The following is a 26,176-nucleotide window of genomic DNA, read 5'->3' as shown; positions in this document are numbered from 1 at the left end:
AGCCTGCGTGATTTAGACGGCTTTATACCCCAAAGCCCATTTGTCACGTGAGTTGTCAAAATTCCACCGCACTGGAGTTGAGTGAGCTCTGTATTAGAAGGCCTCGGAAGACCACAACATCCTCATCCTTGCCAGCCCCCTGACCAAGCCCCTGCTCGAAACAGAGCTAAACTCAAGGGTACTAACCAGAACCAGGAACCATGCCAATTCTAGAAAAAGAAAGATGAGGTATTACGTTCTTCCTAAGCCAGTGGTTCTTAAACTTGAGTATGCAAAAGAATCACTTGGTAATTGGTTCAACCTGTAGAGCTTTTGGAATCCCACTCCAAGACTCTGGATCTCAAGGTCTCTGGACACTGTCTAGCCAGTGGTTTTCAATAGTGGAATCTTTGAAAAAAATGGATGCTCAGGCTCTATCTAATTAAATTACATTATCTGGGGCTTCAGGTCCAGGCGTTGGACCTGAAGAGGTCCAGGCGTTGGACCTACAGAGCTTTCAGAAGCTCTGTAGATCACTTTAATATGATCTAAGGGCCAGGAGGCCTTAGTGTAAGATTTGAAGCCTCAGGAACTGACACAGCTGAGGGCTCTTTGGAAGCTGCTGTTGGACAAGGCCATCGCCCGCTGGCTTGACATCTTCAGACAGACAGTCTCTGGTTCCAGTGTCCAGAGGACTACACTGAGCACACATGGCTCACAATCTGGGTCCCCACTAGAAGGTGTGGGAAATCCCTGGATCTTATGTTCAAGTTTGTGAGGATGTTTATTGCAGCACTATTTACAATAGCTAAGCTATGGAAACAACCCAAATGCCCAAAAAATAGATGACTGGATCAAGAAGATGTGGTACATATACACCATGGAATATTACTCAGCAATCAAAAAAGATAAACTCATGCCATTTGCAGCAACATGAGTGGAGCTGGAAGGGATCATACTCAGTGAAATAAGCCAGAAAGAAAAAGAAAAATACTGGATGGTCTCACTCATAGCAGGAATTTAGAAAACATAAATAAGGGACCAGGAAAAAGACTAATTATAATAGAGAAAAAAATCAAAATCAACAAGTAACTATAAACCAGAGACACACTATGGGGGGAGGGGAAGGACAAGGAGGGATTAGGGCCAAAATAAGGGGGGTGGGAATTGTATGGGGAATATAACCAAAATGAAAGTGCATACGTTGTGCAAAAATGAAAAATATGAAAAATTATGTAAGAATTATATAAAATAAAATAAAATATAAAAAAATTATATAACCCAAGTTTGTGTGGATGTGCACATGTACATTTTTCTGGGGAGAGTCCTCCACCATCATAGATTCACTTTATTTTCTCCCCCACTCCTGGGCTTTATTTCTTCATACCTTTTTGGTCTCATGTCCTGCTCCCATTCTGCCCTTCCACAGGGATAACCATTTTTATGGTTAAAGCATGCTAACATGTGCCTTTTTGTCTGGCTAGTTTTGTTTGGTTTTATGTGCATATGTTTATAATTTACACGCATGGTGTGTTTTTAGCACTGTGCTTATTTAAGACCTCACCTTATTGGTATGTGTACATTCATCCATTGCTTCCACCTGCTGCACCTGACTTTCTGGAGGGCTTCCCCAATATTTTACCTCTCTGTGTCTGTCTCTGTGCAATGGACACCTAGGAGGTTTCAACTCTCCCGGGTGACACACAGAGCTGCAGTGAGAATTCTCATATATGTCCCTTTCTAACCTATGGGAAAACTTCTTGGGAGAGAGCCCAGAAGTGAAGTTGCTGGGTTACCTGGTCACAGGGGTGCATATACATCTTTGACTTAGAAGGATGGCACTGTGCTCCAGAGTGGAAGCTGTGGGCTACACTCCTAAAACCTGCACTGGATTCCTAAAGTGATCTAAGACCCCTGTATTACCACCATACACACACACACACACACACACACACACACATACATACCACATACAACACACCTAGTATAAAAGCCCTTGGTTAAGCTGGGCGCTCCATACTGCTTGCCTTTCCTTATTATTTTTCTCCCCAAGGTCTACCTTCATTCTCATTCCCCGTGGAAACTGTATTAAGCCTTCACCACTATCCTCAAGTCTCTTAACTTTCACAGAGAAAACAGAAGTCCTCTTAATTGACCTCTTGCCTTGTTTCTCTAATCAGGCCCCCTTTGGGCTCACCTCCTCCTGAGTTCCAGATTGCCTTCCAACCTTTCTCCATCCTATGGCTCCCTCTTCTTCCTCTTTCCTCTTGGCACTGGCTGATTTCTGTGGCTGACTGCCTTGACCAATTTGCTTCCATTCTGAAAACAATTTCCCTTCTTTTTAAGCCACCTCCTTTTTTCAAAATGTTTTCACATGTCACACACTTTTGCACACATTATTCACTCTCTTTCCTTAGTTGCACAATTCCTTCTCACTTGCCCCTTCCTTCCCAACACCCCAACTCATGATATTCTAGGTGCCAAATCTGTGCACCTTCCAGCTCCCTCCTGTGCATCTCTTTGAAGCATGTGAAACACTGGCTTTTTGGAGATGCCGCCCCCTGGCTCCCAGGCACAGTCTCTTCTCCCAGTCCTCCCCTTCTCTCCTTTTTCTGCTGCTTCTCAACCTCCCCCCTGGTCTCCTTTTCCCTTCCACTTCCCCTTAAAGCTTTCCCCTGTGGTTCTACCCTCTAGTCCCTGAACTGCCATGTTCTCCCGAGAGAGCTAGGGTATGTCTCTGGCTTCTTGAATTGTCATTTATAAGCATATCACTTATAGGAGGAATATAGGGGAACCAAATAAGATTTCAGGGGGCAAAATAATAACAATACAAACACAACTAAACAAAATAAAACAAAACCAGACGGACCATTATAAACCAGAGACATCCTGCAGGGGCGGAGGAGGGAGAGGGATCAGAGGGAGGGAGAGAGGAGCACAGGGGACTGAGGTGATGGTGCATGAGTGCATTGGGGAAGGAAATTCTATTTGGGGACTACACCAGAGGGGCGGTGGGGGGTGGGTGGGACGCAAACATTGTTTAAAATTAACAATGATGTAAAAAATATATAAATAAAAAGAAAATCTAAAAAAAATAAAGCATATGACTCCCAATCTTGAATCTCATTTTAATCCAACAAACAGCTTTTGAAATTTTACCATGTGCCAAGACGTGTCATATGAGTTCATAGTCTAGAACTCTCTTTTGAGCTCTACATCCATATATCCGGCTGTCTTTCTGTTTGTTATAGTTTGAGGATATACATATAAATTCATAGATTAGCTAAGCAAATAATCTATCTCCAAGTTGGTCCTAAAGGGTCCAGAACACAACCTTGCTTGACAATACATCAGCAGACACTGCTGCCTGCTCTGCCTCTCACCAGGAGATCACACCAAAGGCCTCTCTGGCTGCAAAATGAGCATATGTCCCCTTCCTACTAAAAAGTGCAGGACTGATCTCTTAGAATAGCTGAGGGCCTAGAATTCGAAGATGATAATTTGGCTTCAGAGTTTCCCCCTGTCTGTGGAACAGTAACTATGGACAGGGTCCCAGGCTGCTGAGGCTTACAATGTGATGTGTGGATTGTGTATAAAGTAGGTGCTGTCAGAAACAGGGCCTGCCCTCAAGTTCTTGCCCAACCACAGTGCTGAGATGGTGAAAGACAATCGTACCAGGCTGGCCATGACTCAGTGTGAAACTGCATACGAGTGATGCCTTTCTTCCAGAAGTTAGGGTGGGCAGACCAGGGAGGACAGAATAGCAAGTTTCCCCTGGGCTGGCCTGGCTAAGCCTGGGAGGACCAGCTGCTTTCTGAACCAGCCTTACCTCTGTTTCAGAATCTGTTTGTTGTCTTCGACGGTAACGCTGTCAGCGTGGTCCTGCTTGAAGATTTCAAAAGCCTCCTGGCGTCCTAATGACATTTCCTCTTTCACCCCTGTTTGGAGACATGGAAATGGTCTCAGTTGTAGCATCGGGATTCCATTAATTTCATCGTCACTTGAGTCAGACCACAAGGGAGCCCTGGCTCCAAGGGCCCCACGGTGGAGGGGCTCCTGAGTGGACAGGGGCCCAGATCCTTCCTGCTGGCTGCCTAACTGCTGGGGAGACCCAATTGGTGACACCCGATGCCCCCCGCCGAGCCAGGCCTGCACATCCACCTGACTCGTGGAGTCGGGGTTTGGAATGTCTGGTCAGAGGAAACGAAAACCAGCAGGCCCAGCCGGGGGCTGCCTAGAACATTTGCAAATGCACTTTTTGCCATCACTCATTACCACATTTTTGCTGTTTCCCTGTCATGCCCCATTTTAGTTTTCTGTTAAATTTCACTCTGAATTTCTAGGCATTTAGTTAAAAGACATATAATCTAGACCGAAAGGTTTAGGGTCTGGGGAGTTCTGTGCTTGGTCTTCATCTAATAACCCACTGTTTTTCCCAGGGCTAGTTTGGGGCCTGCCACCCTCTGACTGAGGAGTTCGGTTCTTGATCATCAGACCCATGATCCGACAGTGGTGGAGGGCTCAGGTTCATGTCTAACTTCAACTTGCTGTATCATGATGGCCATTGCAGGCCACTCCTTAATTCTGAGCCCACCTCAGCATTCTGAAACCCACAGTGAGGGCAGGGCCCTTGGAGTCAGCAGGTGGCATTCCTGCTCGGAACTCATCTCCTCTGCAGGTTCGCGGGGCAAGGGGCCACGCAGGTATACCCTTGGACTCCCTTGGTGAGAGCTGGTCACCACGCAACTTTGAATGAACCTAGAGTGCTTTTCATGCCACTTTAGAAAACCTCGGCTCCTTTGCCATGTTTTCATCCAGCTACCTCTACTTATCTTCAAAGTCCTGCTGACTCTTACCACCTCAGGAAGCTTTCCCAAAGCCCAGGCAGAACCCAGCCTTTCTCCGTGATGTCCCTGTCAATGCACCTGTAACCTGCACAGCCCAGCAGATACTGTGACTTCACATGAGAAATGTGAGTTTCTGGCAGTAGATGTGAGATTTTTTTTCATGACTTCTTAGTGGCTTGTTCAATGTCTGGCCTTTAGAAAGGGCTCAGCATATGTCTGCTAGATGAATCAGGTCAACCAGCAATGACAATGGCCTTGCTCTGATTGCCATAGGGACGCTGTCCAGGACTAGAGGCATTTGTTTTAGGCTAGGGCTCTGGAGATGCACTGGTGTGTGGCCCACAACCCAGATCTCTTTTCTGCAAAAAACTCACTGAGTCCCATCACCCTCCTCAGGGTGAGAAACTGGAGCGGCCCATCTGACACCAATTTAATGATTACTGTTGATAAAAATAGCAACATGAAGAATGTCTAAATGGTGAGGCACACAAAGACACCCCACCCTTTTCCAATCAGGAGCAAATGGGCACGGCTCAGTGCTCTCTCCACATCTGTCCTGCACACTCCAGAATCGGGTGGGCCTGGGAACGGGTTGTGCTGTGATGCATGAGAGATATTAATCAAAGGGGCACTTTTCATTCGGCTGAGCCCATCAGGAGCCAAGGGGCCCTGTCATACCTCTCCTCAGTCCAGTGCTGTACCCGATTCTAACAATGTATGCCTTTTACTGTGTGATAAAATAACAACAGAGGGTAGAGGTAATGAGTCTCTCTGGAATAGAGTTGGGGAAGAGAGATGTTCCATAGAGATCACACTAGAGCCTGCCTGTGGCTTCCCCAAACTGCCTCCTGCAGAGGAGGTGATGAGAAGTCTCCCACCAACCAGTAGCGGCTGGGGTACAGTGCAGGGTGGTGGGGAGGGTTGCTAAAAAAACTGCAGAGAAGGAAAAGAAGGTTCATGACCTTTTCTCTCCAGGCTCTGCTTTCTTTTAGAACTGAGTAATAGGCCCTGGAGGAACTTACAATCAATCAACTGAAAACCCTGCAAAGTGGAAGGACATGGGCAGTGGGAGAAGAAAGGGCTTGGGGTGTGCAGAGAAGATAGCCCAGGAAGGTAGTTTAGGGCCATTTTATAGAGAATCTTGAAGATCCTTCTAAGATATTTGGGGCCAACAGGTCACATCACACACACACAAAAAGGATTCTGAATGATGAAATAGCATGTGCCAAGTGGACGAAGATCCGAGGTGGAGGGGACAGAGGTGGAGTGGGAGCTCAAAGGGCACCCATTAGGTGCCTGATGGGTGACTCAAAATTGATTTCTTACATCTTACATACTCCATGCTAGACACCGTGTCTAAGGCTTTCTTACATACTCTTTTTTTTTTTTTTTAAGATTTATTTATTTATTTATACAAGCACTGGGTACAGTCAGAAGCGCGGAAGGTGAAAGAATTCACCAGAGCCAGAGCGGCGAGTAAAACAGGCAGAGTGACGAAGTACACCGCTGAGGGGAACAGCGGGCGGTAGGAAAGGTCAGCGCGCCATGTGGGACCCTCGCCCGGTGGCCGGGGATCGAACTGGAGCTGCAGAGGCTGCGGGCAGCTTCACAACCCAGCGCTCAACCGCTGTGCCACCGGGGAGGCCCTCTTACATATTTTTTCTATTAAACTTCTCCATGATGCCTCATCATAATTTCATATTACAGATGAGGAAACTGAGGCTCAATGAAAGAAAGGGCGATAAAAGGGTAAACATTGCCTAGGTTTTAGAGGAAGTCAGTTCTTCCCATAGATCTATTTTTTTTCAAGTGTGCCTGATAGAGAAGGCAGGTGATGGGCCATAACATGACCTGGGGCTGGTGGGTTTGCCACAAAATCGTACTCCTACTTGTGCCTCCTTGTCTAGAATTTTACATTTTCCTCATAGTTCAAGCAAGAGAAACATGAATTTTGTTTACTATTTGCCTAGTTTACATAGTCTGTCAATATATTCTATTATAAGTCTAGAATTTGTAAGCTCCATGAAGGCAGGGATTTTTGTCGATTTTATTTGCTGCAGTACTTTTAGTATAGAACCGGTTCATAGGAGGAGCTTAATGAAATATCTTTTGGATGGATGGATGGATGGATAGAAGGATGGCTAGATGGATGGAAGGATGGATAGACAGATGGAAAGACAGATGGATGGAAGGATGGATGGATGGAAAGATGGATGGATGGAAGCATGGATGCACGGAAGCGAATAAATGAATAAAGTGAATGAATAAAGTGACTGTTTTAGATGCTTCATGTTTCTCCCTTTAGACCAGTGCTGCAAGGAAGAAGTGAGCCTGCATCCACCACTGCCCTCCCTCCACCACCATGCTCCCGGGCAGGCCCAGCCCCTGCATGTGTGAGTTTAGAAATTCAATACCATCTTCTCCCCACTCCATGTCACCATGCTGCACAGCTCGCCATCAGACATGAATTCCAACCCCAAAAAGCTTTCATAAAATGCAGGTAATCTGGAAGGTATCACTATTTGAGGAGTAGTAAAGAAAAATACCATGCTTTTTAGAAGTCTGTTAGCAAACTGGTCCTGCAAAGATGAATTGTAAGATGGAGCTCAGACTGGTGCTGGAATTGAGGTTTTGAACTTGAAAGGGGAAGGCATGATGACAAAAGAGATAAACTGTGTCTTCTTCCCAACTTTGTTTAGTCTGTCAGAAAAAGCTTTTTATCAAAGCTTAGGTTTTTAGGAGCTCTGACTTGCCAGGCCCATTTCTAGCTCTGAGTTGTTTTTTTTTTTTTTAGTAAATTTTAATCATAAGTCCCAGAAAATATGGATGACTCAGAGGGGGCTGTTGGGTGGCTGAGTCACAGGACTGTTTAAAAGCTAAAGGAAAGCAAATAATATCTCACAGGACAGCACACAATTTCAAACAAAACAAAGTAATTAACAAAAAATACCCTAAAGGAGAGAAATTTCTTAGTCTCAGTGTTCAAAACAAGACATTGCCATTGTCTTTGCGAAGTGAATGGAAAACGTTTACACTTTTGAAAGGTGCAAGCAACCTCATAGGAATTTTGAATCCTATTAAAGAGCACTTAGGTAGAAATGGCAGTCAACAAGTGCTCTCAAAATTAACCTTGGAGCTGGATTTCTGAAAATGTTAGGCATCCAAAGTTTTCTGAAGACTCTTTTTCGCCACCCTGAAATTTGGTTCATTTTGCTGAAGAATACAAATCAGTCCTTTGGAATCCCTGCCCACCCCCAACACAGATCCCATGGAAACCAAATAGAAAAGGAAAATAGCGGAAGCGAGAGTTTCTGCTCCTGCCTTTGGGGTTGCTGTCTGACTTCCTTTATTCCGGGGCACGGGGGCCAGAACTCATTTTCCTGGCTGCTCCCAGACAACCTACTGCTGCTTAAGCGATTGCTTCAAAGTAAAATGATGAAGAGTTGTGTTATTCATGCTGAAAAATGATTTCTCAGTCAGAACTAAAAACACATTGACCTTAGGAAAGACATTTTATCATGTGGTGCCTCAGTTCCCTCTGACAGCAGAAGGGGAAAAAGGCCTAAGGGGAATGAGGAAATGTGAGTATGGGGTAGATTCCCAGGGGAGGGGGGCCTGGAGCACATGGGCTGACAGCATAAGAAGACTTGGAGCTGGTGGGGGATACTCGGGGCTGAGGCTGGGAGGAAGCTGGATGTGAGGGGCTGATTACACTGTGGCTTGGCTGTTTAAGTTTTTTTTGAAGGGAGTGGCTTTGACGTAGTGATGTGAGGTCTACTTACAATAGGTAGAACATGAGAATCCAAACAAGAATGGAAGCGACAGGCAGGGATACAATGTGTTTTTGTATGGTATTTGATTGATTATTTGACATGCACTGAAATTTCTCAGCAAATGCTGACTTAGGTGAAAGATGAAAATAGCCACAAATAAATAATTAGCAGAGAATTCATCCTTTAATGTGTGAGGTTAGAATGAATGGGCCAATGGGAGGGAGAGGAATGAAGCATTTAGATGAGGGAGGCAGGGAATAATCTATCAAGGGAGCATGGAGCAGAAAGGTCAGGAGGGATCTGCAGATAGGAGGAAAGTGGTTCAACATGTCTGGGTATGATGCCTGGGCAAGGATGGCCTAGGGGTGATGAAGGAGAAATAAGTGCCAGAGGACCTCCCTGGTGGTGCAGCGGTTGAGCGCTGGGTTGCGAAGCCACCCGCAGCCTCTACAACGCCGGTTTGATCCCTGGCTGCCAGGTAAAGGTCCCACATGGCGCGCAGACCTCTCCTGCCACCCGCTGCTCCCCTCAGCAGTGTACTTCAGTCCTTCTGCCTGCTCTGCTCCCCGCTCTGGCTCTGGTGAATTCTCTCACCCTCCTGCGCTTCTGACTATACCCAGTGCTTGTATAAATAAATAAATAAATAAATAAATAAATCTTAAAAAAAAGAAAAAAGAAGTGCCAGAGCCAGAAACTCTGACAAGTCCACAGCTTATTGCAAATGGTCTGTTGGTGCTGGGCTAAATAAATTCATGGGATGGGCATCCCTGAAGGATCTTATAAAGAGAATGGACCATCTCCCAGAAAGATTAGAAGGGACAGCTCAATATTCTCTCTACTTTCCTCTCTCTACTGTGGGGAGGACACTGTCATTAGAGGTAGTTTTTTTTTTTTTTTAAAGGAAGTCACATGAAAGGCAGCAACGGCCATATATATCCCTTGTGTTCCCACGTTCCTTCCTCACCCCCATGGAAGACACTGTTCGCCAATCACAGCATGCCTGTAATTATAGCACCAGAGTTTTCAGCACAGCTCTTCAGGCAACCTGTCCCAGCCAGTCCCTGGCATAGAAACTCTTACTTTAATAGATGGCTCCCAGATTACTAACCAATTAAATGACAACTGCCATCTAAGTGTTCCTGCTGTTACTTTCATCATCCCCATGCTTTCAGGGCCAAATACCTGTCTAGTTCTACCACCCTAGGAGCTGAAATACAGGTGACTTTTTTTCTCCCAGGGAGCTGTGTCCTGCCCCAGAGAGTCTGAATCACTGAGAGCGGAAGCCAAAGAGGCCCCTGCCCATGCTTCTCCACCACCAGGGTGATGGCAGTCACTGGAGGAGGCAGTGCCCTGGCCCTGTTTACTTTAAGGGCCAGAAGCAGCTCAGCTACAATTTGAGGGGTTGCTAGGCGGGTGCAGCAGGGAATGGAATCTGAGGATGAGGGGAAGACAAAACCACTTCACCACGCACGGCCAAAGTGACTGCAGATGTGAAGACCAAAGAGCTCTGATGGGCTGACCAGGGACACTTACCCAGCCTACTTCCTGCTTTTGACTGACAGCTTCTGGAATGGATGGGTCCCACCAAGGCCTTGGGGTTAAATGCCTGTGTTCAGATGATGATACCACCTGGGCCAAAGTCTAGATTGGGACTTGCCCTAGAGTTTCCTAAATTGCCACAAGAAAGATATCAAAGGGGAACCTTTAATTAGTAGATTCTTAGGGCTGGCTTGGACCAGTCTGAAGCATGGCAGGCTTGGCAGGGGCATCAGGGAGTGGAATGAAGGGAAAATCTGAAGTGGAAAGCCACAGAAACTTTAGGAGACCCACCCAATGGTGGCACCACAGCTAAATAAATCAGATGGGTTCCTGACTCCTGGTGCCAGAAATCACACATCCCATCTGCAAGCCTCACCAGCCCAGGGGCACAGACCATGTGGGCTGAGTGGAATTGAAGAGCGGTGTTCAAAGTCGGTTGTTTCCCCTTTGTCTTGGTAACGACCTTCATCCTGCTGCTGCAGCTGTGCCCTGGACTTCAGCCTGAGCAGGTGAAGAGAACCTGGTGTCCACCAAGTGGGCAAGCCTGGAGCCTCTGTAAGACTGGCAGGTGGTGAAGGGTAGTTACCCATTTTGGCAGTAAAAGAAGAACTTTAAATAATGGTCCCAAAGATCACCTGTAGGAAAACCTTCATTTTCCGAACCCAGCATCTCAGGGCTTTATATTGTATGTGTGTTCTTGTTCAGGACAAAGTGCCCACTTGGCTGCTGGGAGAAACCCGTGGACAGACGTAGGCATGGAGCTTGGAGAGCAGCCTGGACCATGTTGGCATTTTTGCGTTTGGAGTTAACTCAGGAATCTGGAGGCCAGAAATGTTTCCATTAAATAAGACAGCGTGCTGTGGGTCATGCTGCCAGGCCAAACTGGATCGATGGAGCCTTTTCCATCGATTTCAATTTGTAGATGTGGCAGCCCTAGCAGTGTCATGGTATCTAATTTTGTGCCCAGTATCTGAACCAACCCTGGGAATTTGGGTGGAAGAATACATATGTCTTTCCTGAGTTCACACATGGTTGACTGGGAAGCCCACTGAACACAAAGGCAGCTTCCTTCTTCAGCTTAGAAAGAGGATCCAAATTCTGTGGAACATGAAAAACACAGGGTTCCCTGAGCTGAGATGGCCTGGCCACCTCCAAAAACCCTGCTGGAGAGGGTTCTGTTGACTGTCTTCCACTCTGGTTAGTTCTCTTCTTACATCAGCCTAGGCTTAGGGTGCAGGGCGAAAGCACCATTCACATGTCCTGTTGTCTGAAAAAAATGAGACAAGTAGGTCCATCTGTGCCTAGATTAGGGGTGAGTTACATTCTAGTCTCAAATTTATATTGACACATTTAATTAGTGTTATAGCCTAGCCTAGTGGCGAAAATGCCCCTTCCCTGAAATGCACATAGGTTTAAATACAACTCTGTCTCCCTGTCTTGGAAGTAAGCACAAGGCAAAGCGGGATTTGGATGTATAGTGTTTATCTGGGGGGAGGTGTCAGGGGGAGGGAAATTATTTTTTTTTTGCAGGCTTTCAATGCAACAGGCACTATTACTTCCATATTTCATAAATATTGACTCACAAATTTTAACTCAATCTCTGCAACTCTATTGGTGGTGTGGGAGATAATGTTTACTGAGAATTTTGTATGAACTAGATTACAAAGGTTTTCCATTTAATCCATATATCAACCTGTGAACTGGGTCATATTGGGCACATTCAACAGGTAAGACACTGAGGTTGAAAGAGTTTCAAACTGACCCCAAGACAAGTTAGTAAAGTGGCAAGGTCACAGCTTGATCTAAAGTTATTCTGACTCCCTTTGCATGAGTGAAATAATTAGCCACATAGAAATAATCTCATAGGGCTTCTCTGGTGGTGCAGCGGTTGAAACTCTTACTTAAAGACAGCACTATCAAGCTATTGCCAGCCACTGCACCACAAGTACAATCCCTAGCTGGCCAGGGAGCAACCCAAATGGCAAAGCAGACCTTTCTTGTCTCACCTGCTGCTCCCCTCAGCAGTGTATTTCAGTGGATCTGCCTGTTCTGCTCCCCACTCTTTCTGGTGAATCCTCTCGCCCCCTGCACCTCTGGTCTACACCCCAGTTCTTGTATGCATAAATAAATAAAACTAATTTTTTTAAAAGAAATAATCTCATAAATACCAGCAAGATACAATGGTCAAAAAAAAAAAAAAAAGATACAATGGTCAGATCTGTGGGGTCAGGAGGCCAGAAATGATAAAGAAAAAATGACAGTTCCGTTGTGAGCTGGGATGTGGACTAAAAACTGAGCATGCTTTGGGGATTCAGAAGAGCTAGAGGCTTCATGAAAGGGAAACTGGGAAAAGCACCTGGTGGCCTAGAGGAACTGTTCCCCTGGGAGCCCAGGGGGTGAGGTAGGGATCAGCGGTAAAGGTAGAGCAGCTGACTGATGGTGGAGTCTTGAGTTTCTCCCATCAGGAATTTATTGGTTAGTCAACACTGTCCTATACAGTCAAGTAATTCTCTTTCCCGTGATCTATTGGGAACTTGCTTTTGGAAGAGACTCCATGATAAAACACTTTATGTACTTAAAATGGTTGTTATGGCCTGAAGTGGCAGGGAGTGGTGTGGGGGGACAGATTACAGAGAAGGGCAAAGTCCAGGTTCCTGGAGTGTAGTCTTTGGATGAGAATAATCTCCCACCCCCAAACGAGATAGCTTTATGAAGATGGATTTCCAAGATTCTCTCACCTGACCACCTCCCACAGCCCTCAGGCTATAAACTCCAAAAGTGGGTGACTTTGCCTTATGTCTTTGTAGCTCCAGCTTCCAGCTCAGTGCCTGGAACACAGTTGATATTCCAAACAAGATTTGTTGACTGGATAAATGAATAAAGATCAGTTGTCTCTAGTTAACTTGTTTTTCTTAAAAGCACTATTTGTTCAACTGCACATATATCTCTAATGCAGATTTCTGTGTATATTTTTTACAATGAAACTAAAGAAAAGAGAATATGACAGATATGAATCATTTATTAGAAGTCTCTGACAGGATAAATAAATATAGAATACACTATAAAAAGTGGAAGTGTAAAATGAATTATTATTATCATTATAAGTAATAATGAGACGTCTAAAAATCTGCCCACAGTGAGCTGTTTAGAATATGAAAACTGCTTTAACACAGTAGGAGAATTCCTAAGGTGGTTAGGAATGAAACCACCAACCAGACTCGTTCCACAGTAACAAACTCATTTCATTGAAAGAAAAAATAATATAGAACAGGGCCTTTCTCCTTTTCCCTACACCCTGTCTTCAGGTGGACTCACCAGCAGTCCAGGCTTTCTGTCTGGTCACAGTGGAATAAGCCATCATTTTAGCAAAGGCCACCTGGTCTGTGGTTCCCAAACTCCTGTCCTGGCCTCTTTTATTCCTTCTCTCTTGCCTGAGCAATTCTTTCCTCCTTATTTCCACCAGCATAAAATCATACCTTAAAATCCATATTGAACTGATGATAGAGTTAGATTATATTTGAATTTCTAGGTGCAAAAAAAGAAGATTTAAAATTTATGTTTAATGGTCTTGATTTCAGTGCAGAAATATGACAAAATCTATTTACGGTGGGATGGCAGACTTGGCGGCTTAAGGACATTTAGATACTCAGGGAAGAAAATAATACTGCATTAATATCCTTCCTCATCCCATTAACCTTCCAGTTATCTTTCTATTTTTCTGATTGCTTTTCACGGACAATGCCTCAATGCAGTAGTCTGTATTCATCACTTCTATCCCCTCACCAGTCCAGTCCGACAGAGTTCCAGTCTCTCTACTCCATGAAAACTGTCCTTCCGAGGAGAAGGGGCGGAGCAACATGGCGGCGAGGAGACGCTGCGAGTAAGATCTCCCATTAAAAAAAGTTAATAGGGAGGAAAAGCGGCAGGTCCCAGTGAGAACTGGGACACGGAAGATAAACGGACGACTCCAGCAAACTGCCCGAAGAAGAAAGTTGCCATAAAAGAGGACGAGAAGGGAGGGAAGCGCAGAACCCTGCTCCCCTCCCCCGCCCACAGAGGCGGCACTCTCCGACCGGCAGAGAGGAGGAAAACAACAAACCAAAACGCCCAACAAGAAAAACGGACACAGCAAGTGGGACTGTGAGTGGAAAGGAACTATTGCAGCCACCACACCCCGTGAACGGGAGCTGAGGCGAACCCTGCAGGATCCGCCGCGGAGGTGAGCTCCACGCGCCATTAAAAAGAGAGCCCCGCCCCCCAGGAGGAGACCAGCACCAGCACACAGCCCCAGCCGCCCGGTAAGCTTGCGCGAAAGCGGTGCTCGGATTGCAGCTGCCCAGGTCCCCGCGCCTGCGACCTAGGCTTGCGGGGAGACGGCGGAGGCCCTCCCTGAGTGAGCAGGAACAAGGCGCCCAGGCAGGGGAGCGGGATTCAAAAGGCGCCATTCCCGCGCCACTGATCTGGGCTACAGCCCGCGTCCTGGAACTGAGGGCTTTGGAACTGAGACCCGGGCGGAGGCCCTCCCCGAGTGAGCAGGAACAAGGCGCCCAGGCAGGGGAGCGGGATTCAAAAGGCGCCATTCCCGTGCCACTGATCTGGGCTACAGCCCGCGTCCTGGAACTGAGGGCTGTGGAACTGAGACCCGGGCGGAGGCCCTCCCTGAGTGAGCAGGAACAAGGCGCCCAGGCAGGGGAGCGGGATTCAAAAGGCGCCATTCCCGCGCCACTGATCTGGGCTACAGCCCGCGTCCTGGAACTGAGGGCTTTGGAACTGAGACCCGGGGCACGAAATTAGGGGCGTGGGTTCCCCACGACGGTGGGGCACAAGACAGACACAGCACCCTAAAGCCGTTGAGGTGTACCCTACCATCCCCGCTCTGCTCCCTGTCCCACGGGGTGGAAAATCAGCTCCCCAAGGGCTCTAGGAGAGATCTCTGGTGCCACCTAGCGACTTGACCCCAGCACAGGCTACTGAAGGAGCTAGTGGCCAGCTGGGGAGTTAGCCCACACCGGGCCCCTTCTGAACAAGTAGTCTGAGCCCACAGGGAGAGCGAGCACCCACAGCCGGGGCAGACCAGGCGCGCAGAATAGTGTGCCTGAGACCAGAAGCGCAGGGAGTGTGTCCCACATCACCATTTTAGAACAGGGACATTTCTTCAGTAAAGACTACCTGCAGAAGGCTTCCCCAGGAGCCAGAGGTGAGCGGGGGAAGTTCGCCCACGCCAGACCCCCTCTGGCCTGCAGTCCAAGCCCAGAGGGGAGCAGGAACCCACCGCCGGGGCAGACCAGGCGCACAGGGGAGTGTGTCCCCACATCGGCATTTTAGAACAGGGACCTTTCTCCAGTAAAGGCTGCTTGAAACTGACAGATGACTCCTGGAAGAACCAGAGGGGAACAGAGAAGCCCACCCAAGATGCCGGCAAGTCCCAACAACACAGTGTCCCAACGCATACGGCAAATTAGAAAACAGACAGTAGGGAGGAGAAGAACCACACGCAACCTAGCAACTCTCCAGAGAAAAAGCACACCACAAAAAGAAAGCCAGCCCCCAGATTGCAACGACAATAACTTGGAAGAATTTCTGAGCCTTCCAGAAAGAGAATTTAAAATTGCCGTGATTAAAAAACTGACAGAAGTCATAAAGGAAAACAATGATAAGGGAAAAATAATCAACGATCAGAAGAATGCAATTGAGTCCCTAGAGAGGGAAAACAATGGTCAGAAGAAAGAAATTGAGTCCCTAAAGAGGGAAGTAAAAGAAATGCAGGAGATCAAAGAATTAATGGAAGAACTAAAGAATTCTGGGAAAAGCAATGAAAGCAGAATAGATGAAATGGAAGAACGAATAAGTAATCTTGAAGACACAGAAATAAAAAGAACCAAAACAGAGAAGGAAAGAGAAGTACGAAGGAAAAAGAACGAAGAAAGACTTCGGGAACTATCTGACTCCATGAGGAAAGGAAATATAAGAGTTATAGGAATACCAGAAGGAGAGGAGAGAGATGTAGGAACAGAGAAAATATTCAAAGAGATAATTGAAGAGAACTTCCCAAATGTGAAGAAGGAGCTGAAAATTGATATACAAGAAGCAAGAAGAACACCAAACTTCCACGACGAAAGGAAAAATACAGCAAGACACATAATAGTAAAGCTCCCAAGAATCCAGGACAAGGAAAAAATAATGAAGCTGGCAAGAGGGAAGAAACAGATAACATTCAAAGGAAAACCAATCAGGCTGACATCAGACTTCTCCGAAGAAACACTACGGGCAAGGAGAGAGTGGAGGGACATAGTCAACAGACTCCAAGAAAACAGATGCCAACCAAGAATACTCTATCCCGCAAAGCTCTCCTTCCTCTTTGAAGAAAGAATATGGACCTTCCCAGACAAACAGAAACTCCGGAATTTCATTGCAACTAAACCCCCACTCCAAAAAATACTACAAGGAGTCCTAAAGCCAGAACCTCAGAGCGACGAATAACAATGAAAGAAGGCCAAAAAAAAAAAAAAGTTATTAAAAGAATAAATAGATAAAATCAAAGGAAAGACAAACACAATGGCAAATACAGATGTTAACATATCAATATTAACTCTAAATGTAAATGGACTAAACTCTTCAATAAAAAGACACAGAGTTGCAGCCTGGATTAAGAAACAAAACCCAACCTTTTGCTGTCTCCAGGAAACACATTTAGCTACAAAAGATAAAAATAGGCTCAAAGTCAAAGGATGGAAAACAATCCTACAAGCAAATGGGCCAAAAAAGAAAGCAGGAACAGCTATACTTATATCAGATAAAACAGATTTCAAACTCAAAAAGATAAAAAGAGACCCCAATGGTCACTACATTATGATCAAGGGGACAATACTTCAAGAAGAAATAACACTCATTAACATATACTCACCAAACGAAGGAGCACCAAAATATATCAGACAACTGTTGTCCTCTCTGAAAACAGACATCAGAGAAAACACATACGTAGTGGGAGACTTCAACACACCACTATCAACAATGGATAGATCAACAAGACAAAAAATAAGTAAAGAAACCAAAGCTCTAAATAAAGACCTAGAGCAATTGGGCTTAACAGACATCTATAGAACACTAAACCCCAAAAAAACGGAGTACACATTTTTCTCAAGCGCACACGGATCATTCTCCAGGATCGATCACATACTGGGGCACAAGACAAACATCAACAGATACACCAAGATTGAAATCATATCAACCATCTTTTCTGACCATGAAGGCATCAAACTAGAAATAAACCATAAAAAGAAGGCAAGGAACTTTCCTACCTCATGGAGATTAAAAACCACACTACTGGAAGACCATTGGACTAATGAGGAGATCAAAGAAGAAATTAAAAAATTTTTTGAATTGAACGACAAGGAGGACACCAATATCCTAAATGTATGGGATGCAGCAAAAGCAGTAATAAGAGGAAAATATATAGCAATAGAAGCTCACATCAAGAAACAAGAAAGAACGCAAAGAAACAACCTAATCTCGAAGCTCAAAGATCTAGAAAAAGAACAACAAGAAAACCCCAAAACCAGTAGAAGAAAAGAAATAATAAAAACCAAAGCAGAAATAAATGAAATTGAAACTAAAAAAACAATCCAAAAGATCAATGAAACCAAGAGCTGGTTCTTTGAAAAAATCAATAAAATAGACAAACCCCTAGCCAGGCTCACAAAGGAAAAAAGGGAGAAAGCACAAATAAACAGGATCATCAATGAAAGAGGAGAAATCACAACGGACACAGCAGAAATCAAAAGAATAATCAGTAACTACTATGAACAGTTATATGGAAACAAGTTTAACAATCTAGAGGAGATGGACAAATTCCTACAACTCTACAATCACCCAAAGCTAGATAAAGAAGAAATAGAACACCTAAACAGACCAATTACAATTAGCGAAATTGAAATGGTAATCAAAAACCTCCCCAAAAACAAAAGCCCAGGACCTGATGGATTTACAAATGAATTCTACCAAACATTCAGAGACGAATTAGTGCCTATCCTTCACAAACTCTTCCAAAAAATTGAGAAGGAAGGGACAATACCAAACACGTTCTATGAAGCCAACATTACACTAATACCAAAACCGAACAAGGACAACACAAAAAAGGAAAACTACAGGCCAATCTCCCTAATGAACACTGATGCAAAAATCCTCAATAAAATTTTAGCTATCAGAATCCAACAATGTATCCATAAGATAATTCACCACGACCAAGTTGGATTCATTCCAGGGGCACAAGGATGGTTTAACATCCGAAAATCAATCAACGTTATCCAACACATCAACAAAAAGAAATATAAAAACCATATGATAATATCAATAGATGCTGAGAAAGCTTTCGACAAAGTACAACACCCATTCATGATAAAAGCCCTTGAAGTTCTTGGGATACAAGGAACATACCTCAACATCATAAAGGCCATCTATGACAAGCCAACAGCCAGTATCATTCTCAATGGTGAAAAGCTGAAAGCAATTCCATTAAGATCTGGAACAAGACAAGGATGTCCACTCTCACCATTGCTTTTCAATATAATACTGGAAGTCCTAGCCAGGGCAATAAGACAAGAGAAAGACATCCAAGGAATCCAAATAGGAAAAGAAGAAGTCAAACTATCACTATTTGCAGACGATATGATATTATACATAGAGAACCCCAAAAACTCCACAGAAAAGCTAATTCAACTCATCAATCAGCTCAGTAAAGTGGCAGGATACAAAATCAACACGCAAAAGTCAGTAGCCTTCCTATACACAAACAATAAATCTGAAGAAGAAGAAATCAAAAAGACCATCCCTTTTGTTATTGAAACAAAAAAAATCAAATATTTGGGAATAAATCTAACAAAAGAGGTAAAGGACCTATACAAAGAAAACTATAAAACACTGTTAAAAGAAATAGAAGAAGACACAAAGAAATGGAGAGACATCCCCTGCTCATGGATTGGAAGAATAAACATTATTAAAATGGCCATCCTTCCAAAAGCAATATACAGATTCAATGCTATTCCAATCAAAATTTCAATGTCATTCTTCAAAGAAATAGAACAATTATTGATGAAATTCATATGGAATCACAAAAAACCCCGAATAGCCAAAGCTCTCCTGAAAAAAAAAGAAGGGAATGGAGGCATCAGACTCCCAGACTTCAAACTATACTACAAAGCCATAATCATCAAAACTGCATGGTATTGGAACAAGAACAGACATACAGACCAATGGAATCGAATAGAAAATCCAGAAATAAACCCACAGATTTATGGTCAACTAATCTTTGACAAAGGAGCAAAGACTATGCATTGGAGCAAAGAAAGTTTGTTCAATAAATGGTGCTGGGAAAACTGGGTCGCTACATGCAAAAGAATGAAGCTTGACCACCACCTCACACCATACACAAAAATCAACTCAAAATGGATTAAAGAACTAGACATAAGACCTGAAACCATAAAATATATAGAAGGAAATATAGGCAAAACACTACGTGATTTGCACATCAAAGACATCTTTACAGACACATCACCCAAAGCAGTGATAGTGAAGGCAAAGATAAACAGCTGGGACTATATCAAATTAAAGAGCTTTTGCACAGCAAAAGAGACAATAACAAAAACAAAGAGAAACCCCACCAACTGGGAGAACATTTTTGCACCCAACACTAATGATAAAGGACTGATCACAAAAATCTGCAAAGAGCTGATGAGACTCAACAACAACAAAGAAAATAATCCAGTCAAAAAATGGGCAGAAGAGCTTAAAAGAAACTTCTCTGAAGAGGAAATGCAAATGGCCAACAGGCATATGAAAAAATGTTCAACATCACTTGTCATCAGGGAAATGCAAATCAAAACTACCATGAGATACCATCTTACACCAGTGAGAATGGCACATATTAAAAAAACTAGCAACAACAAATGTTGGCGAGGGTGTGGAGAAAAAGGAACTCTTCTGCACTGTTGGTGGGAGTGCAAACTGGTCCAACCACTGTGGAAAGCTGTGTGGAGATTTCTGGACCTACTAAACATAGAGCTTCCATATGACCCAGCAATTCCACTCCTAGGTATGTACCCAAAGGACACAGAAACATCAATTCCAAAGAACACCTGCACCCCTATGTTTATAGCAGCACTGTTTACAATAGCTAAGCTTTGGAAACAACCCAAATGCCCAAAAATAGATGACTGGATCAAGAAGATGTGGTACATATATACCATGGAATATTACTCAGCATTCAAAAAAGATAAACACATGCAATTTGCTGCAACATGGATGGCGCTGGAAGGGATCATGCTCAGCGAAATAAGCCAAAAAGAAAAAGAAAAATACCGGATGGTCTCACTCATAGCAGGAATCTAGAAAACTTAAATAATGGACCAGGAAAATGAATAACTATAAGAAAGTGAAAATCAAAATCAACAAAAAACTATGAACCAGAGACACTTTTAGGGGGGCGGGGGCGGGAGGGGAGGGATTGGGGTCAGAATGGGGGGCTGCAATTGTATGGGGAATATAACAATAAAATTTATAAAAAAAAAAAAAAAAAAAAAAAAAAAAACAAAAAAAAAAAACTGTCCTTCCGTCATCCCCAGTGACCCCAACACTGCTAAAATCAGTGGTCCATTTTCTGTTCATATTTTGGTTGACTTCTCAGAAAATGGTCGACTAGTAACTATACCACATGTCCCGTCTTTGTCCTAGCTAGGTTGGTTGCAGTTAGGGAGGTGCATGTGACTGGTAATGGTTGGCAGGCCAGGAGTAGGAGGGATGTTTCACCTCCTGGTGAAAGCACTGAAGAGCTGGTGTGTACTCCCCATCCATTTTTTTCCTCTCACTGGCAATTGGCATCATCCTGGAGATGCAGAGTCTATATCAGCCTGATGATTGTGGACCAGAGCTCCTACCCACATTGTTCATGCAGTATGAACAGAAATAAATTTTGTTATATAAGCTATAGAGATTCACTTTTATTACTAGAACATAACTAGACTTTCCTGCTAATGGGCAGGGGTGTTTGGCATGGTGACCCATCTCTCCAGCTTGAAGCACTTTCTTCCTTGGCCTTCCGTGACATCACTATCTCTTGACTTTTCCTAGCTTCCTGATTTCTGTTAACCTCCAGATCTTGTACTGCAATAAGGCTCAGTCCTGGGCACTCTTCCTTTTCAGTAGGTGATTTAATTTAGTTTTGTGGCTTTCATATATATTATACACCAATGGCTCCAAATGTGTATCTTTAACTTTGACCTCACCGGATTGGGTCATCTAACTGCCACCTGGCATCTCAAATTTAACATGCACCAAATAGAACATTCATTTCACACTATATTCTAAGTTCAACCCCATGCCATCTCATCTCAATGCTTCTCTATCACCCCTAGTCTTTCCTTATCTGTAAATGGTAGCACTTGCTCAAACAGAAAAGTCCTACGGGCCTCCCGGGTGGCACAGTGGGTTGAGCACTGTGCTGTGAAGCTGTCTGCAGCCTCTGAAGTGCAGGTTCATTTCCCAGCCAGCCAAGGAGATACCCACATGGTGTGGCAGACCTCTCCTGTCTCTCCCACTGCTCCCCTCATAAGTGTCTTCAGTCCATCTGCCTGGTTTGCTCCCCACTCTGTCTCTGGTGAATTCTCTCACCCTCCTGCGCCGCTGTCCTGTACCCCAGGATCTTTAAATCTTTAAAAAAAAAAGTCCTAGGACACTTGCATGATTCCTCAGTTCCCACATCAGCTCCACCAGTTGGCCCTGTCAGTCTTTCACCTCTATGCTTCTCTGTCTTACTTTTATCTAAACCTAAGTTACCACCATTTCTCATCTAGACTGCCTCCTAATGGCTTTGCCTGCTTCCATCTTGCCCAAATCTCTGTAGAGCAACCTGAGTGATTTGATAAGAACATAAACATGTCACTCTTAAGCTTTACACTCCCCGCTGGCCTCCCCATGCCCATCAACAAACCCCACGCTCCTGGGCCTGGCAGGCCTTATCTCTGGTTCCTGCCTACAGCTCTCCCACTTCATGGCCTACCCACATTTCCTTTGCTTCTTAGCTCACTGACCTTCTTTCAGTTCCTCAAATATGTCAATTGCGTTTCTGCTTCTGGGTCTTTACACTTGCTGTTTATTCCTTCTGTCTGGACTGGTCTTTCCCTGAATTTTTAGGAATATCAGTTCATTATTCATTTGTCAGGTCACATGTCTTCCCTTTGGGCCCCCACTCCAGCTCCAATAGTTTACTATCATATTTTTCTGTTTTATATCTCCCCCAGTATTTGTGGCCATCTCAAACTCCATTTATGTATGTATCATGAAGTATGAAAAGTCAACAAAAGTGTTCCTGTCTCATTCACTTCATCTTCTATGGTGTTGGAAAAAGAAGGAAGAGGAGGAGGAGGTTAGGGAGGGGTCACAGTCCTATGGGAAATGGGTCCCCATACTAGGTAAGGGTTTCAGATTTGCACCCTTATCCCTGCCTCCCACATAAAACACAAACTGCTCTCCTATGAAGAGACTCCTGACTCCTGGGTTTGAGTAAACTTTCCTCCTTGCACTCACAGTTAGAAAAATGGCTCCTCTTTCCTAGGGAACTTGCCTGGTTCAATATCCACAGGCCATGATTAACCTTATCACTTTACTCTTCTGCTCTGTCTCTCTCATTCAATTTTAACTTCTGTTGTTGTTTTTATTTTTGGTATATTAAACCTACAGATTATCTATAAAGGAGCCAAGCTAAACTCCACATATAAATGGCAAAGGAACTTGTAAGAAGAGTCCCCTTTTCTTTTCCTGGCAAGAACTTCAATTTCTGAGCAGAGAAACAAGAATCTTTGGGAATATCTATCATCATTTCAGAATGCCATAGGGTCAGTCAAATTAATATCTGTGTCTGGTATTTGTACATCTTAAACAGAGAAGTAGTTTGTCATTATGAATCATTTATATTAAGTCATTCAAGAAGACTTTTGAGCAATTTTCATTCACAGATACATTATCATATAGGAATTCAGAGAGGATCTAGTTGGTATAGAAGGCAAATCCTAAAGATTTATTTATTTATTAAAGTTTTATTTATTTATTTATACAAGCACTGGGTACAGTCAGAAGAGCCAGAGGGTGAGAGAACTCATCAGAGCCAGAGTGGGGAGCAGAACAGGCAGACTGATGAAACACAATGCTGATGGGAGCAGTGGGCATGGTAGGAGAGGTCTGTGCACCATGTGGGACCCTAGCTGGCAGCTGGGGATATGAACCAGCACTGCAGAGGTTACGGGCAGCTTCACAGCCCAGTGCTCAACTGCTGCGCCACCAGGGGAGGCCCCAAATCCTAAAAATTTAACCCTTCATAACTCTGCCTGATAAAGTAAGAACATGTAAACAGTATTATATTATTTTTACTAATGATTAAAGTATAGCTTGTCCAATGCAAAAATTTTGTGAAATAAATAATTGGGTAAAGAAGCAGAAACACAGTCATTTACAATCCTTCCATCTTCCTTCCAGTTTTTCTTCCTTTCCTATTTTTTTTTACTACATAGTTAAGATGATAATTCACATATTACATTTTTGTTATATGTTTATTTGTTTATTATCTCATAACCTTTCTTCTAAGTCATTAACTTCTTCAAGCATATTACTTTTTCATGGTTTTGTGATATTTTGTTATTATAATCCATTCCCTAATACTGAACTTTCACATTATTTTATACAATGCTATGTAAATAAATCTGCATTGAGTACCTTGGTATATAAATTGTATTCCACATTTAAGTAATTAATTAGCTAATTAATTAATTAATATAAGAATTTAGTGAGCACCCACTATATCCCAGATGCTGTTCTTAGAACTGGTAATCAAAGGCCTATCTCCTTGGAGTGCTGATATTCTACTAAAGGTGACAGACAAGATAAGTGGATAAATATATGCTATTAATTAGAAGAGCAATAATGCAAAATAAGGGGATAGTGAGATTTGAATTTTCAGGGGAACTGTTTTCCTTCGGGGGATTAGAGGAATGTCTCTTTGAGGAAGTGGCATTCACACAAAGGCATTTTGGATTATTTCTCTAGATTATATTCTAGAGGGAATTTCGTGTGAAAGTTCTTATTTTCCAGGAAACCAGTTTCCTCCCTGACAAACACTCTCAACAGTCTTTGGAGGAAACAGCAAGTATAAAAATATACCCTGCTAGGGTATGAACTTAAGCAATTTACTTAATTTCTCTATTCCTTAGTTATTCTGTATGAAAGGGAAAGAATTACAAGTAATTACAAAGATTACAAGTAATTCTACTGTGTTTGTCTATGTGTATGTGTATTGGAGGTGGCTAGAGGTATGGGATGGTAAGATTCTTGCATCCCAGAAGAACTGGGTCAGGGAGCAAACATATGTCTGTGAAAAGGGAATGATTAGGTTATAAAATATGTGCAGGGAATTTTAGTTAACAAGAACTTAACAGAAAGAAGGTTCTGGACATTTAGTGTATTAGATGCACATTAGGTGGTGAATAATGTACAATGAATGTAGCAAGGAAACTAACTTTTTAAGAAGAGTTTATTGATGCTGGATAGCTGAGGTCTTAGATGATTGTCACATGACAGAATTGTGTGGCTTGTTATTTGTCAATCAGACACTACCAAAGAAGTCCCTTTTTCACTCACAGTCCTGCAAATAGGTGATATTCACAGTTTCCCCATTCATAAAATGGGGTTGGTAATGTCTACTGCACAGGGCTGTTTTGAGGATTAAGGGGGGTTGAAATGTGGGAAGAACACAACACTGTGACTTATTCACAGTAGGCCTATGATAAATGCTGTTTCTCTTTCCCATCTTGCATAATTAAGGAGAGGATCTGGGGTAAAGTAACATGTAGATCAGTGGCATTAAGCACTGAGTGAGCTCTAAGTAAATTGTACCTCCCAAAATCCCACCATCATCTGGGCTGTACTCTTTCAAGTTTTCAGATCTACAGTCATAAAAATATTTTGTTGGCAGTCTTGGAGCCCAACCCATTTACTTTGGGGTCCAGATAGTGAGTGGTGGCTGTTAGTAAGGCTTGGCTTAAATACCTACTGTTGCCACCACTGCTAGTTCAAGCACCATGCTGTTACCTCAATGTCAAATGCTTCAGCAGTCTGGCAAGATGGTGGCAGAGTGAAGACTGGGCTTGCCTCTTACATATACTCACAACTAAACTGCTCAAAACCAAAGTCAGTAACCTCCTGAAGGAAAAACAGACTACCACAGTATACACTAGGAGCACAGATCTGGCGGAAAGGGAATAAGTGCGCTTTGTTCAGCGTGACTATGGCATGACAGTACAACTCACAAAAGAGAGGGGTAGTTTATATAGTGCAGAGCTCCCTACAGCTACTGACTTGGGCACATGCCAACAATGGGCTCCTGAGACCCATCACTGCACTGGATAAGGAGGTGTACAAGCAGGCACCCAAGAGAGAGGTTGCATTGTTGGAGAGCTGCAGAAGTGAGGGCTACTGGCTTGGGTCTGAGCTCTTTTTTTTAAATTTCTAAACTATTTTATTTATTTATTTATTTTATTTTATTTTTATATTCCCCATACAATTGCAACCCCCTTATTTTGACCCCAATCCCTCCTTTCCCCATCCCCCACCCCCATAGTGTGTCTCTGGTTCATAGTTGTTTGTTGATTTTGATTTTTTATTTCTTATAGTTATTCTTTTTCATGGTCCCTTATTTGGTTTTCTAGATTCCTGCTAGAAAAGCAGGAATCTGAGCTCTTTAATAGAATAACTGTAGCCTGAACTGGGTCAGAGCACCTAGGTTTCCTTAGAGAAGAGGCTACTACTCCAATTCCAGGCTGAGATATCCAAAATACCTGCCATACCCACCTTAGGGTTAAAACCAAAACAAAGAAAGGTTTGAAAAAACTAGTCAAATACCTATCAAACACCCCATGATAAATTATGTGATGAAAAAGAAAAGATAATAGCTTCTGGCCTTTGATCCACATTAATTATTGTACAGTCAATGCCCCAATC

The 26,176-nt window shown here is 43.5% G+C and overlaps 1 protein-coding gene across 1 annotated transcript in view; it reads right to left on the bottom strand.

Annotated features, from left to right (window-relative positions):
* Positions 1-26,176, bottom strand: part of KIF6 (kinesin family member 6) — a gene marked incomplete at its 5' end in the record, with an annotated part of 395,001 nt that overhangs the window by 80,606 nt on the left and 288,219 nt on the right. Inside the window, one exon of the mRNA XM_084259141.1 lies at positions 3,809-3,917. Within this exon, the coding sequence (XP_084115267.1) occupies positions 3,809-3,917 (109 nt within the window). The remainder of the gene's footprint in view (positions 1-3,808; positions 3,918-26,176) is intronic.

The sequence above is a fragment of the Talpa europaea genome (assembly GCF_964194135.1).
Source record: "Talpa europaea genome assembly, chromosome: 2".
NCBI lineage: Eukaryota > Metazoa > Chordata > Mammalia > Eulipotyphla > Talpidae > Talpa > Talpa europaea.
The sequence above is the reverse complement of the archived record's forward strand: the minus strand, read 5'-3'. Positions and strand labels throughout refer to the sequence as shown.